Raw genomic sequence first — 16,290 nt, forward strand, 5'->3', positions numbered from 1 at the left:
AGATCATAACAGAACCTTGGTTTTGTATGCATCTAGTGTAATGGAAGATGGAATGATTCAGTACATCACTGAATATAGTTTTGGGAAATTGATTTAACTCTTTCTGCCTTTTTGACCAGAATTCAACATTTGAAGCCTTGCAAAACTCACAGCCCAGACCTGCCATGGTGTTTTGAGATCTCACTGAGAGCTGGGCCAGGGGGAGACTCCCTGTATTACACCCATACAGCTGTGCCTGCAGCAGTGCAGCTCCTGCTGCCAGGGGAAGGGCCATAAACAGTCCCTGTATGAGACCCTGTATGAGACAGTGGTATAATGACTTAACTCCATCACTCCACTGAGCAGGCTGTGGGTGTGACTGCCCTTGCTCAGGCAAGGACCATTTCAGTAATTAATTGTGGACATGCTGCAGTTCATGTTGGTAACAGCGTGTCTAGTTCAAGTAGATGTGATAGATTCAGCTGCTGAGGCCAGTCCACAGCATGACCCTGAAAGCTGCAAGCAAACAAGCTCTAACAGATGAGACTGCAAAAGCAAAAGTTGAAGCCAGGCTAGAAATTTTGTCCTAAGCACATATGAAATGCAAATGCCTCATCTTTTTTCAGTTCTGCTGAAAAGAAAAATGAGCTGTGCAATGAAGTCTTTGCCCAGAGTTTTATCTCTTGGTTTAAAATCAAGCAATAGGGAGTCTGGGTGGAAGAACAATGCAAAGTCAGCATGCTCACTGCAAAGCAAACACGAGCGTTATCTTAAATTTGCCCTGAGAGAGCAGAAAACAAAGGTATAAGCTAGCAAAGCATTTTCTCATAGAACCCCCTCTGTGGCTGAGAGTGCCTTAGCCACCATCTCCTTTAGAGTAATTTGCTTTAATTATGTTAACAGTGGTTAACACTTTGATGTCCCCAAACCATACAGTAAAGATCAGTGTGTGTCAGTGTGTGCAAGTGTATCTGTGTGTATCTGTCAGAAAGAAATAGGACACTGAGCCCCAGTGCCAGGACTTAAGCAAACAAACGCAGAGCTGGGAGGACCTGGGCTGTGCCTCTTTGTCCATTAGCCAGGGTTTGCTTAGGAATGGTGGCAAACTGCAGTCACCCTGAGAGCAGATCTTGGGAAGGAATCTGTGAAGACATCAGCATGCCTTGCTGGAGCACAGCCCACCCTGCTGGCATGTCAAGCAGCCCCAGCACTGCTCAATGGTGTGGGGAAACAGCCAGGAGGGAGCAGAGCTCTAAACCCCACTGCTGCTTTTGTCATCTCAACAGTGATGCATTTGAGCTGGGGAGAAATATGTATTCTAAAGAGCTGTCATCACAGCCTCCCAGTAATCTCAAAAATATCCAGATTTTGTGCCATCTTGATGAGTGGTTTTGTTCACTTCCCCAACTGCATAAGGTGTGAGACTCTTCTTGATGCACTTTAGTCGCATTCTGGTGGCCAGGGGCAGAAGCAGAGTGAGGTTACCTCCTGTGCTAACCAAAGAGGCTGAGCTTTTCTGCAGCCACCAGCTCAAACACACCCTTGAACTTTGCATTTATATTTCACTAAAGTCTGGAATAATTAGGAAGTTTTTATTCTGTGACCAAAGGATACAAACTTGACAAAGAAACATGGACACAAAATCTGCCTGTTTGGGAAGGCATCTGAGGCAGACAGGTTTTCTTGGCTGATGCTGCTGGGCTCTGTGGGATGGCATCACCCTTGCTGGCCAGCATGACAGGCTGAGCTCATTTGCACTGCAGAGCCACTCCAGTAGTGTGTCTTTTCCCCATGACTGCATAAGGAACTCAGGATGTATTTTGAGAATACTGAAAATTAAATCCCCCAGGAAATAAATAAAATAAAATAAAATAAAATAAAATAAAATAAAATAAAATAAAATAAAATAAAATAAAATAAAATAAAATAAAATAAAATAAAATAAAATAAAATAAAATTATAAATCTCCCAAAGCTTTTGTTGAAGTTTTAAATGTTATATAATTATTAAGTCCTGCTAGACTTTTACCTGTAGCCAAACATGTTAAATTGATTAAACAGTTATTTCCCGTGCTTTGAAGCCAGCTATTTCAACACAGCATGTAGTCTGATAATATCTCAGCTGCACCACTTACCAGGCAAATTCTCTGTGTAAATTAACATAGCCAACCCAGGGATATAAAATAATGAATAGAACTAGATCAAGCTGTAATATAAGTGCTTCAAATTATACCCAGATAGCCTAGAGAGTGATGACAAAGAAAACCTGATTCATGCTTGTTTTCTACCTGCACAACCTGCACATGTGGCTTGCAACAAGGTGTCCTTAAAAATGCTGTCTGTTCTCAGTGCCCCAACACCAACAACACTGGGTGTTTCAGCATCAGTTCTGCTCAGAGGCTGGGAACTCTGACATGTGAATGAGCACACAGGGGTTTTGCCACAGCAGCTTCTGTGTTGCTGTCACAGGACTGACAGTCATTTGCAGCTGTGAAGATTGATTTTAAAATAGTTTTTCCATGTAGTCATTAATAAAGCAACCTACTAGAGTTTTTAGCTGTGATTTAATCTCAGTGAGGTGCTCTCCTTCATCAGTGAGTAGAGGCATGCTGATGCCTTCCACTAATCTGCAGTTGACTGGCTCAGCTCCTGAAGATAAAACAGAATAAATAATGATGACATCTTATTTCTTGTAGCTATCCAGGGGGGAAAAAAAAAAAGGTGCTTTTGGTCAAGTTGCCAAACATCTAGTGATTGAATAACAGAGGAGCACTATAACAGATAAGAAAAAGAGGCACAGAAAAAGGAGTCCTACTGATGCCTGTTGTACTGCTTTCTTTGGTTTCTGGATTAATAAAGAAAGCAGCGTGAAATTCTGTGTGTGGGACAGATCTCCTCAACAGAGCTCTGTGCCTGTTAGCCCCAGAGCATCACCCAGGAGGTCCTTGGCTGCAGATCACAGCTCCTGCCCAGGGTGTCCCCTTGCCCCTGTGTGATGTGCCAGCCTTCCTCATGGTCCTGCTGCCCAGCTGTGGGGAAAAGTTCAATGCCCTGTGGCCCAGCACAGCAGCAGGTGGGAGGGTCTTTGGGGGAGAATCAGGGCTGCCACACAGGGCTGGCTCCTTGCCTCTGATCCCTCTGCCCCTTGTTTTGTCCAGCATTGATCCACAAGGTTTGAAGCACTTGGCAGAGCTCAGTGACTGACTATGAAGGGGTGTTTAGGGGGGGATGTTTTCTTTCCAAGTCAGTTCTTCATCTACCATCAACCTAAGGAAAGGGATGATGCCACATCCTTGCCAGGAGGAGTACAAGGGGCAGATGTAACCTCTGTGCTCTGGGGTCTGCTTGTGATCACTGTTACACATCTGCCCATGTGTTCTTCCCCTGGATTTTTTTCAGTGTTTCACAGGTCCACAGTACACTTGGACACAGCACCTGTGCTCTCACACATGCAGTGTGTACTCAATCTCTGTTCTCATAGTTACAAGTTATGCCCCAAACTGTTTTTGCCCAGCTCCCAGGTGTGTAAAGCTTTGGTGACCAGTGACTGAGCTCTGGTGGGGTGATTTTAGCTCTGAGTGTCCAGTATCATCCTCTGCTTGTACTCTCCAGTCCCCTTCCATCACCCCACTGAGTCTAGGGCCACAAACGCTTCATTCTATGCAGAACTCCTTAATATCTCCTGGTTACATGAATACCTGTATAAAATCATACAAAGCTAAGGAAAAATTCGAACAAATTTGGCTGTAGAACCCAATTGCTGGATAATTACCGTTACAAACAAAGTGGGTAAAACAAAACCCCAAGCAGGGCTGGGCAGGTCCAAGCAGGGCCTGGCAGTGCAGAGAACCAAGGCCTGTGCTGCTAATTTAACAAAAACAGCCCACTGCACTACAAGCAACAACAACACTGCTGTATTTGCAAAATTGGAGGTTTTACTGACCCGTGTCTTTCCTCCTGCTGAGCAAGAGCTATCAGATCACACCTGCCTGAAGAGTAATTTGGGAGTTTTCCTCTTGACTTCTCTCTGTAGGGAGGCTGAAGGGTGTGGGGTGGGAAGTGAGGGGACTTTTGGTTCTCTTCCTCCAGCTACAGCCTTAGTGATGGTGAGAAAAGAGCAAAACCCTGAACACCTTCTTCAACACGCAGTGTGTGAGCCAGCGAGTGGGAGGGACAGGGGGAGATGTGAAAGAGCTGGTCCAGAGAGGAAATAATAGTGAGTGTAGCCAGGAAAACCTGCTTTATTGCTTGAGGGCAGGATTCAGAGAGTAAGGACTTGGTGGATGTGGGGAGAGATGAGAAGGGGGCAGGAACAAAGAGCGCAGCCAGCGTGGGTGTGGGCAGGGGCAGGCTGCTGGCTGCTCCTCTGTGCTACTGTGGTGCCTGCCTCTTCCTAACACTGTCTCTGGCAAACCCTGCGGTGGAAAACCACAGCATGGTGTCGATATGGCAGCAGCTATTGCCTGGTGAAGCAAGGCTAGCAAAATGTTAGTCAGTGACTTGGAGGATTCTCTGAATTTTTCAGGGAAGAATCAGAGTGCAGGGATTGAATTAAAGCCTTTGAATGGATTGAAGTATATTAAGCCACTCACACATAAAGTAGAAGTTTAAGTTTTAGTGTAAGTTTAAGATAAGTAAGTCAGTAAGTTTTAGTATAAGCTCTAATGCTTTTAGTAAGTAAAAGGTTTAGATGCTAAAGTAGAAGTGTGAGTTTTAGTAAAAGTTGAAAAACATGCTGATGTTTTCAGTAGAGGCTCCAGGACCATGGTTATAAACAGTACTTAGACATAACAGACCTATAGTAAGAATAGTGCTTACATTTTTCAGATAGAACAAGAGAGGTTGTATGTGTAGTCTGTGCATAACCTAGCTTGCTAAGAAATTAGAATTTTAATAGACTGAGGAGGAATGGTCCAAGTTCGCGTCTTAGCTTGTTGGGAAAATTCTATATAAGAGTATGTATTAGAAAAAGTTGCTGCGTTTTGCTTTTTGCCATTGCTTTTTGCTTTTTGCCATTGCTTTTCTACTTGCCTTTTGAGACTGATGTGCTTCTGCAATAAATAACTTTTTAGCAACTATTAGCTGCTTTTCTCATTTAAAATAACCTGACGAAGTTAGTGCCTAGAGCACCGGGGATTGTAACCTCACATTTGGTGCCCCATGACTGGTACTTTGCTCCTAACCTCCCAGCAAAAGGCTCCTGGACACCAATGTGGAGTGGCAGAATCCCCTGGGAAGAGCAGGCAGCCCTGCTCAGCATCCTGTGCTCCCATGGCTGCACCCTTGGTGTCCCTGCACCTCCCCAAGGCGTGTACAGACATGAACAGAGGGTCACAGAGGCACTGAGGGCAGCACATGGACTGTGAAGTGTGAGTTCTTCCCAGCAGAGCTGCTCCTGTGTCATTGGATACTGCTGGAAACCAGGGAATATGCAGCCTTGAAGCCTTGGGTTTCTCAGGCTGCTCAAGGACAAGAAATTATAACAATGATTAAACACCTACAAGAGATGTGACGTTTTGCAGAAAGCATGTTTTCAAAGAGGTGTTGCCTTCTTGGATCAATAAGCCTTTTCTATTCTGTTTTGCATGTACTACCCTATATATAACTGTAGTGTTCCTCCCTCCACTGCCCTGTGCATTCTACTCCCTGGAATCTGGTACAGAAAGCTGTTGAAGGCAGCTTTTCCCATTCCCATTGCTGTCTCCACTAGAAGCTTCAGGCTTCTGTGACCCTGCAATGTTGATCCAACTGTTCCCATCTCATATTAATTTAGGGTAAATTACAACTATTTCTACTTTGTTTGCAAGAATGTTCATAATTTTTTTAAAATTTTCATAATTTTTTGCTGACTACCTCATATTAAGCGAAAGTTTTCCATTGTAATATAAACATTTATTTCCAAATTCTGTCAAAGCTTAAGTCTTTCCTTGTCCTTCAGTCAGGTAAAAAAGGCATAATTTTCTAACTAAATTTAAAACAATTTCTTCCTTCCTCTTCTGCAAGTGTCATGGTCAATACCAATAGTTTTTGATGATGACATAAAAACTGTTACCAACAAAGAACCATACATGAGCTGGTACAAATGGAAGTAAATAACGTAATGCATTTTCACATCTTTAATTAGTAAGAGCAAACAAAATTCATATGTCACTTCAGCTAGTGATAGTTGGATTAACAATTTTTCCTATGAAGAGTGTACTGTTTGTATCTCTATCAAAAATCAGCATGAGGAAGGGATGGCTGAATTCAATGGTTGGAGGAAGAGCCACTGGCATTATTTCAACAGCAGTTGCTGCTGCTGCCTCAGTACCTTTCTCATCAACATCCAGACAAGCCTTGTGAACAACCTAGGAAAAAGAAAATAGAGTCACTCTGGGCAATCAACAGCCTTTGGGAAATGAATCTGAGTTCTTTTAAAGCAGCTGTGCTTTGAGGGATCCACTGAGAAGTGAGTAGAGGCAGAAGAGCTGTATTGTTGTAGTCACGGCTGCTTAAGTGAGGCTTAGGATGCAGCTATGGAAATCTCCTAAAAAAAGTCCAAAATATTGGATGGAGGACAGAAGCTCCACCTGTAATTGCTTGTCTGCACCTCCAAAACTGAGTCTCCAGGGTGAGGAGGACAAGTTGTGCTCTGCCTGGAAGCATTAGTGGTTTTCCTTGAGGACTCGGGGTTTGATGATCCTCTCATGTTTCAGATACTGCAGAAAAAAATCTTGGCCAATGCCAGCCTTGGAAAAAACAGACATGCAGCAATCTAATGTGATCTCCAGTGTCACCCAGGGCCAACCTGCTTTTGTAAGCTTGCAGGTTGAGGCCTGGGTGGCCCAGCTGCAGGGAAGCTGGGATTCTGTTTTTCTGGTGCTTCTGGATGCTGACACTGATGGGTTTTCCTGCATGTTTGTGAAAGAAGGGAAAGGGATAAAAGCCACAGACTTACTTTGGAAACCTTCAGCTCTGAGGTGCCAGTGATGCCAGAGAGATCTGCCTGGTTGGTGAACACATCCACAATTCCCATCTTTCTAAGGGTGTTACTTATTTCATAGCTCCCAGAAATAGAAAATCTGGGGAAGTAGAGGTTCATAGAGCTGTTAGGTAGAAGAGAAACAAGAGGGTGGTGAGAAGGATTTTTTCACTGATATAAATGATGGTGAGAAATTTGTTTAACTCTCATGAGTGTCAAATCCCAGGGATTTGGACCCTGAATGTACAATGAGCACTAATTCAATTGCTTGTGCTTCTCATGGTGATACAAATATCATTCCTAGTCATAATAATAGCAATCACACTGGTATTTATCTGGTTTTGTTTCAGGAAATCTGAGAGCACTCTGCTAAGAAGGACAGTAACAATAGCTCCTCTTTACAGGCAGAGATGAGGGATAACCCATATTCTCAGGAAGGTGGAGAGCTGAAGAGAAGTCCTGGCAAAGTCTGCTTGGGGAGAAGTGTGGCAAATCCCAGCATTTCAAAGCAAAGAGGTATTTTTGGCATAACTGGGGCATTGGCATGGCCCCAGGAGAGATCTGTTCCCTGCTGCCTGCACATTCAGATTCCATGTCCTCTAATTGTCTTCCTCCTCTGGGCTGGCCATGCTCAAGTTTGCCTTTGACTGATCTGTCTGTAGGCAACTCCTGCTTAGTGTGCTTTCTGTTGGATTTCTTTTCATGTCCTGTCCAGGGATCCTCAGGGTGTCCAAGTCATCCACAGCAGTGATTAGACTTTAGGTAGCTCAAGTCTTTTACTGCCTTGCCCAGAGACAGCTTGGGTGGATATTGAACAGCAAAACAGATGGGACCCAAACTGCAGGGCTGTACCCCTCATTTGATACTGCCCAATCACCAGAAGAGAATGGGACCAAGTCTATCAGCACTGGCAGCAGCAAAACAGTAAAACAGAAATTGCCATTTTGTTCTCACAGTTTCTCAGAACTTATTCCTATATTGATCCTCAATGACCTTGCAGCACAAATTCATTTAGGTTTTCCTGATACTGCAGCTGAGAATGATACATTTTAATTTTGATGTTTGAGATATCACATCATTAGCTCATATTCAGTTTGCTATTCATAATGTTTTTACTAACTGTTCTGGTATTTCTGTGATGATGCACTGAGATATATGGGTGTGAACTGCACAGCCTTATTAGTTGTGAATTAGGGCAGAGCTTGGTAAATTAAGCATGTATTAACTTGATATTACTCATCTACTGTTGCTAAGATCTCCTCTCTCTCAGACAAACAAGGTTGTAAAATGCTGATGTTGGTGTCAATGGTTGAAGCTAACAGAAACTCATTAGATATTTATAGTTTCAAAACAAAATGCCAGAAAATCAGGACATCCACAATTAATGACTTGCCTGTTCTAATAACAACTGAATGCTGCACGATAATTGTGTAGGACATATCATGTCTGTAAGCATTACTACAAACTGTAAGTTATGCTTTATTTAAGGTTCAGAGTTATGCCTGAGTCACAGTGTATCAGTGACAGAGAGGAAAAACACATTTGCTGAAATCTCAGTATAGAAGATTTGGCTTAAAATTGCAACCATTCCTCTCAGTCCATGGAGCATTTCAGAAACACCAATCTAGGCTTGCTGTTCCTTAGAGAGGAAGAGGATGGCCTCTGCTCTGGTTGGGAGAGCAGCATGTCACTCAGCCATTAATAAAACAGTAGTTAAATACCAACCAGCTGCAAGATCTTTGCAACTAGGGCACACAAGCCAAAAATATCCTGCTCAGTTCCCAGAATTGCCACGTTCCCAGTGTTTGCATTCCCCAAAAAAGAAAAAAAATACTATAAATTAGGTGCTGCTGCAGCTGACTGGCAGAAGATTACCTCTGGAAGAGATGGTCTGACCATTTCTGGATGGTTTCCTTGTCCAGAGTTTGCTCTAAACGCTTCATTTTCCCTTTTCCTGGCAGAACCAGAAATGCAGTAGCACTCCCATTATAATGCAGCCGTACCACAGTGCATGACAGATCCTCATCAAAATAGAAGTCAAATCTGCCCATCTGGTGCATCATAGGGACTTTCACAGTCGTTTCAGCATCCACAAAGAACTCCCTTTCTTCAGTAAGCTCTGGTTTGAAAGGCTTTTCCCAGCTGCCTGATACAGAGAAGGAGAATTTAACTGAATATCCCATATTCCATCCCATCATAGACTAAATTTTTATAGCTAGTAATAATATTCACCTATATCTCTGTGTGTTAAATACAGAATTTTCAAACATAACACTGTAGAATGTGTATCACAGAAATGCAGGGATCTTTTACCTGTTCAAAAGAATGCATTGTATTCTACCTTCAATTTATGTTTCAGATGCCAGTGATGAAATAATCAGGTGTTATTTTTGTACCTACCACTGCTTTTCCATTCAGATCTAAGTGACCTTTCTGTAAACATCATCTGTGTACTCATATACTGCATGCAATTAATTTCTATTGACTTTAATCATAAGCTTCAATTTGTAGATAAAATAATGTAAGATCTCATATCTGAGGGATGTTGTCAGGCTTAAGGGCACATCTAACCCACATCAGAAATGCACAGTGTTTCTGCTTTGTTCCTTAAAATGTTCTCCCCTGTTTGTCACAAGCTTTCCTCATAGATAAATGCTAGTGTGCATATATAGAGGACTCTGATAGGGGAAAAAAAGCAGTATGTAGAAAATTAGGCTATTGAATCATGCATAATGTAAAAAGAGGCATTAGGTCTAATCTAAGTCAGTGCCTTCACTGAAAGTCAGAAGAATATGGGACAGTTGGAGTTATGGTTAAACCCAGGAGCACCAGCTCTGGCTGCGTGGAAGGCTGTGGCTTGGAACAGAGCTCTTGGAGCTGTCAGAAAAAACAAGACTGTGTGCCTCCAGCTGCCTCCCTATGCCAAGAGGGGTCCTGTTACCTCTCCACTACCTCCACTGTGCCATTAGGGGATCTTCTGGCCCATCAAAGAGAATTTGAAATTTTCCCCAGACCAGTTTTCAGTTGAGGTAGGCAACATTAGATTTGTTATTGATAAGAAAGAATAGTGAGAATGTGAACTCTAGAGGAGACTTACCTTTGAAGAAAACAAAGCTAGCCAGAAGCATTACAGTTTGTGGGTCCATGTCCTTAACCAAATTAGTAATTTTCCCATGTGTTTTCCTCTCTATATAATCATTGATCTGCTTTTCAGCTTCTGTGGGTTTGTTAAAGTCAGTAGTAAAAGCCTCCAGCTGATACAGAGCTTTGGCATCATCTGAAAACTTTTTTAGGAGTTTCAGCTTTTCTGTTACAAAGATGGCATTGCCCATGTTGAGCTGGACTCCACCCTCAGGGTGGTTCAGCATATGGATTAGGTTCTGGAAGCCTTCATGTATCTCTTCCTCCTGAATCTCTGTAATGTTGAAGGCGAGTCCTTCCAGGATCTGAGACTGTGTGGCTGATCTGGCCCCAAGGGCCAGCATGGCAAAAGCAGAGGAGATGCTCACAGGAGAGAAGAAAATGTTCTTATTAGGTGCCTCCTGTGTGACCTCCCTAAAAAGCTGGAATGCAAAGTCAGCATTGCTTGGCACAAGTTTGAGGCAAGCGATGGCTTCACCCCCATGGTGTATGTGGTGTTTAGGGTCATTTGGATCATGTCCACTGTGGTCACTGGGTGGGAGCTGAGTGTGGGCAACAGTGTGAAACCCAGCCAGCAGCAAACTTAGGTAGAATGTGATCTTCATGTTCTCGTGTTAAAATCCTATAGGAAAAAAAAAGAGAGGATATTTTATTACTGAGGTAAGTAAATTAATTAAGTAGAAAGAGTTGTTCTGTCATTACCACTGAATTATAAAGTCTTATCTCTTTCTTTTGTCCTCAGTTTCCATGTTCTCCAATTCTTGCCAGAAATTTTTTTTTATTTTCCCAGGCCTCCTGGCAAGTCTCTGCCAACTCCTTCTGCCACCCCCACCCTGAATACCTGCAAAGACAAAATTCAGCATGGATTAGCTGAATATACAGCACCCTCAGCAGGCTGGAGAATGGAGCATATCCCATCAGAAAGCACCTTCTGGCTAATCGCTGAAAGGCTGTGGTACCACTCTGCTTTTGATGCTAAAGTTCATCATAGAAGAAATCTGGGTGTTTTATGAGTTAGGGGATAGGGAGGAAATTCATACAAGTGAGCAGCAATCAGTAGCTGCATAAAAACAAGACTTGAGCAAACAGGCAGGCAGGAGATATTTAAATAAACTTGGTCAGATTGAGAAGGTGCCCTGTTTAAATAAAGGACAGATAATTGAGGCTGTTCTTCAGTAGCAAACCAGATATAAACACCTATCTCTCTAAGGAATAGGTGGGGTTTTCTTCTGAATAGAAATAATGTAATGCTTTAAAAAAGAATCTGAAACAATGTGCTGTCTCTTCAACATCACCATTGGAGTGGGTTCGTTTTCAGCACAGCAGAAGCAGTGAATGCCATTAAGAAAGAACAAGGCCTTATTTTTATCAGCTGCTCCACTGGTCAAAGGGTGAAGCATTTATCAATGTGTTACACTTGGCTGACACTCTGCACTGCATAACCTCTTAAAAAGGGACCTTGGAAGTGGGGTATGAATGTTCCAATAGGCCTCATTTGTGAGGAGGAATCTGGGGCAAAGGAATGGTGCAAGAGTTGCACAGGGTTTGAGGAGATAATGAGCCAGATTTGCTAAAACTGTGCACAGAGAGATATTGCACCAATGGCACCTTTCATCTCTGGCATGACTCAGCTTGAGACACTCATTGGAAAGTGCTCTGCTTATGGTCCTGCTTTCTTTATATCATCAGAGGGAGCAATTTGTATTAGCAGTTGAATATCCACTTACAGTTAGACTCATGAGAACAACAAAACATTTTCAAGCTATAATCAAATATTCCAACATTTACATGTTTGTTATAAGTAATTTTAAAAAGCAGGCCTATTTGCAATAACAGTATTATTAACAAGTGTAAGAAATATAAGGATAGATTTCTTGGTAGCTACATTTTCAATTACTGTACGCAGTAGTTTTAAATTATAGTTTGGTCTCTTCTGATTTTGACATCAAAATAATTCTCAATGTATCTAGATACTTGTAACTTAACACAAGAGCTCCAGTTCTGAGTTTTTAGAACTGCTATGAGTGAGCCAATGTATTAGTCAGACTTTGAAGAGAAATCAACTCCCAAACAAAAGCATCAGAACTAAGCCTAATGTAAATTCACATATCCAGCAGGCTGATTCAGAAGCGTGGATAAATTATTTACTATGAACTATTTACTCAGCTGCAGTCATAATTTATTAAGAACAACATGAATACCAAAAAAGAGAAACATTTTATTTTAAACATAAGTTGCCACCTGTTCTCTATCTCATCACCTTTAATATTTATTACAAAATATAGCAGCTGATAGATAGGCTTTTCTATGTACTCCTCAAACTGCCAATTCTGTTTATTTGGAATGCAAAGCAGAAAGTGATTTTAACTGACTTGAACTCAAAATTATGGTCAAAGGATATAGAATGGTTTTGTTGTAAGGGTTCTGTAAAATATTAGTTACAGTTTTCTGAAGGCAATTTTCCCTATCCTGATGTTTTTTCTCTATGTAGTTACAACATGTTCACATTTTGTGGTTAATTTATGTACTTTCATGGAATTAATTTCATTTTATTACAGCTCTGAATTCACAGATAATTAAATACAATCTGAATCATCCATCTGTTACTCAGTACTGGCCAATCACAAACAGTCAAGATTCATGAGTCAGACCTCACAAAAATCTTGATAATGGTTAGTTTTTAAAGGCATAAGATTATAAAATACTTAGCAGCTGTGATTTGTAGAGGTCTTTTTTAGTTGTTTAAGCCTTCAAGATACAAGCAGACCTCTTCATTAGTCCCTGTTTGAAAAGTAGTGGAACTTTTATAATAAGATTTACACTCTCTGAACCTTCAGAATATGATTGGGGATTATTATTTAATATTTGATACTTACTATTTCATTTAATGTTATTGTGGCTTCTAGGTTGGCAAGTGATCAACCACGACAAATTGACAACAAACACCCTTTAGGCAGGAAACAGAAGAGGCAGATTCTCACATGGTCTTAAAGATTGGTGGATTTTCCTATAGAGCTTAGTTGCTAATGATTTATTAAAATGCAAAGGGCTGAGAACTTGTACTGTAAAGCCTTTAGGAAATTCCCAGACTGAAGGAGTTAAGTTTTCAGAAATCTTTTTAAGACCTTTACTTCTATAACTTCCAGAAAAAAAGTTTATCCATCAACATAGCAGTAGAAGTGAAAAGCACTTAAATTCTAGTTCCAAATCTAGTCTGACTTGTTGAATAGGCTGGAAGGAAATGTTAACCTCTGCCTCTTTTCTTTGTGTGTGTTACACAATGGCAGTTTATTTGTGATGTTCAAGAATAGGTTTCTTTAAAGAAGAGCTTTCAATGAAACCAGACAATGATACAAGAGCATGCCAGCACTTGGAGGACAGTGTTTTCAGCAATTTAGCATTTGCTGAATGTATTACCTCTTCTCTAGCACACACTATTCCCTACCATGCAACTCAGAAAGAAAATTGAGAACACTGGGATTACCTGAAGTTAGAATAATTCCACCAGAAAACCTGGGAGTGGGCTGGACTGAGTTTTCTGACTGACAGAACTTTCTTTTCTGGGGATATAGCTGTTTTGTCCGTTTTAGGGCTGATTTCTATCTCTATGATTTGAAGAGATTCTTTCTGCCTTTAGAGTCCCATGTAATATTCCAGGAGATGAATATTCATCCCATACTGCTCCCATAAGGGGTCACCACTGGTAATCTCATTTCAGACAACATAAAAATTTGACTACTCAAAAACATATGAAGGCTTAAATAGAAAATCTGTTTGCTCACCAGATGGTGCTGCTTCCCTCCTGATTGTTTCTGAAGAAGGAAAGCTGAGAAATCTTTTTCCTGAAAGCAGCACTGTGGGGGCACTGGGCACATCAAGCTACAGCACCACAGTCACCAGTGGTGTCTGCTGAACTAAATATCAGCTACTCAGAGACTTGTAAAAAGAATCACCCAAGCACATAAAAAATGACAAAAGAGACTTGCCTAGCCATACCTGTGTGTGAGAACATCACCTCAGAAGCCAGGCCAGGAACACCTATTCAAAGGAGCAGCACAAACTCACATGTGCTTTCCTGGCTGGCCAGAAAGCTCTGCATATTTAATCATATGCACCTGAACAGGTTCAGGGCCTATTCCAGAATGATCATCTAGACATTCACATCTCTTGTCATTCAGAGTTTTGATACCTCTATGCCTGAGCCCCTGAGGAGATTGCAAACACAAGCCAAGGGCATTGGACTGTTCAGGGAATCCACTGTGAATATTTAATTAAAAGTAATTCCTTTTGCAGTAGAAATGTGGAAGCCTAGTTTACATTATCCTTTAGAAATGTGACTGTTCACAGGGCTGTATTGTGTTTTTTCTATCTTCTGTGAGCCAGCTTAGCATTGGAGAACTCACCCAGAAAGTGACACCACCCAGCTCTAAGCCTCCTTTTACCTGGAAACAGGTGAACATGAGCTCTCACTCTTCTACCAGGCCACCATGAGTATTTGCTGTTGAACCAGAGTTACTGCACACACTCAGGGATGAAGCATCACTGAGGACAAGAGAATAAAAAAGTAGACAAAAAATAATGAGTGCAGTGGTTAGGATAGAGGGGATTTTCTTGAACAGACCAAATCAGGTTCTCATTTTCTATATTTCAATGTACACCTGACCACAACCCAGTTTCTGGCTCATTAAAAGTGTTGACCTCACTGTGACCTTCTGATCAGGTGAAAATCACCAATTTCTCCACTTCACTCTCAATGGGCCTGTAATCTGATGATTACCTCAAAAATGCCTCATCTAAAAGGGAAGTAGCCATTAGATACACCATTCCCTAAGCAATGGTATTTCTTGTAGCCCTTCAGTATAAAAATCACCAGTTACTTAAAAAGAAGAACCAATACATTAAAAAAAATTCTAAGCACCCATCCTCAGGCTTTTAATGAATTAGGACCTATTTCTAACAGGAGATACTTCAGGAAAAATCCCCCTTTTAGGATTTCTTGGGTCCAGAGACCACCTTGCTTTCTGGCAAGACACCCTGCTCTGCTTTTAGAATCTTACTCCTTCCAGTGACCTGACAATGTGTAGGCAACTTATTGCCTCAATTGTCATGCCTATGTCCTTTATATCCAGGTGACATGATAAAAACCTCATTATGCAGGTTTCAGTATAAGATATAACCCTAGAAAACATTTAAAACTGATTGCCTTCAACAAGAGGAAACACTTTTAAAGTCTTTATAGGAAGCAAAAAATCACTACTTACAGCAGCTTCCAAGGATCCTGCTGTCTTCACCAGGACTATGCTGCAGCTGCCTCTGTTATTTATACAGCGTTATGAAAGCAAAATGTCCTCTAGAAAACATTAACCAGGACAGACAAGTGTTATTACTTTAGGAATGGTGCCGAGTAAACAGTGAAGACAATTTTTCTGGGCAGGCACCTGATTTTTGCTGTATATGCATGGCCAGACTCAGCCTTTTCTTACAACAGTCCTAAGAGTCCCCTTCATTTCTACACATCCTCCTGATGGGAATCTGGCTACTCACTCTGGGAAATAATTCACATGCATCATTAACTTCTGTAAACTGCATGAGTTCATACAGTAGAAGTCACTGAAGTGAGTAAAATGAAACATACACATAATACTAGATGTGAGCCTAAGGAAAAGGCAGCTGTGGATGCATGTGCAGCCAGATCTCAATTTAGCATTTTTCAACAAGGTATTTTGCTTCCTCTATACCAGACTTTTAATAGTTTTTATTTGGCATATTTGTTTGAAATGATATGCTATTTCTTAATTACCTGCGTTGCCATTAATAAGGTCCAATTTCTAGGGACATCTCTTTTTAAATTGAAGCTGCAGTACTGATGTTTGTAGTGTCTGGGGGTGCTGTGGGGATGGCAGAAATGTGCATCCAGGACCCCATGGCACTCAGCACACCTCAGCCAGAGTGGAGTCACCCAGTGGCTCGTGCAGCAATGGACTGAGGGACAAACTGCTGCTTTGTGCTCCCACTGTGGGCTGGCACAAGGTTCAGCACTGCCAAAAGGCAGAGAGGGAAGGGCAGGCCAGGAGAGCAGAGCCTGCTCTTACACACAGCTGGACCCACGAGGTGCAGCTGTGTTTTACAGGATCCCCTGTCAGGGTGTGCTCCTGCAGCACCCATGGAAGGGCAGCCACAGGGACTGTGCTAGTGTGGGCATGACTGAGG

The 16,290-nt window shown here is 41.7% G+C and overlaps 1 protein-coding gene across 1 annotated transcript; it reads right to left on the reverse strand.

Moving 5' to 3' along the window:
- Positions 1–6,079: 6,079 nt before the first annotated feature.
- LOC130253635 (alpha-1-antitrypsin-like) lies at positions 6,080–15,430 on the reverse strand. Its single transcript, XM_056492357.1, has 6 exons — positions 15,342–15,430; positions 14,523–14,622; positions 10,037–10,702; positions 8,815–9,085; positions 6,916–7,063; positions 6,080–6,325 (listed from the first exon to the last, which is right to left on the reverse strand). The coding sequence occupies exons 3-6, from the start codon at positions 10,683–10,685 to the stop codon at positions 6,131–6,133; spliced, it is 1,263 nt and encodes a 420-aa protein (XP_056348332.1). The 5' UTR covers positions 10,686–10,702; positions 14,523–14,622; positions 15,342–15,430; the 3' UTR covers positions 6,080–6,130.
- Between the last annotated feature and the right edge of the window lie 860 nt (positions 15,431–16,290).

The sequence above is a fragment of the Oenanthe melanoleuca genome, chromosome 5 (assembly GCF_029582105.1).
Source record: "Oenanthe melanoleuca isolate GR-GAL-2019-014 chromosome 5, OMel1.0, whole genome shotgun sequence".
Taxonomy (NCBI): Eukaryota; Metazoa; Chordata; class Aves; order Passeriformes; family Muscicapidae; genus Oenanthe; species Oenanthe melanoleuca.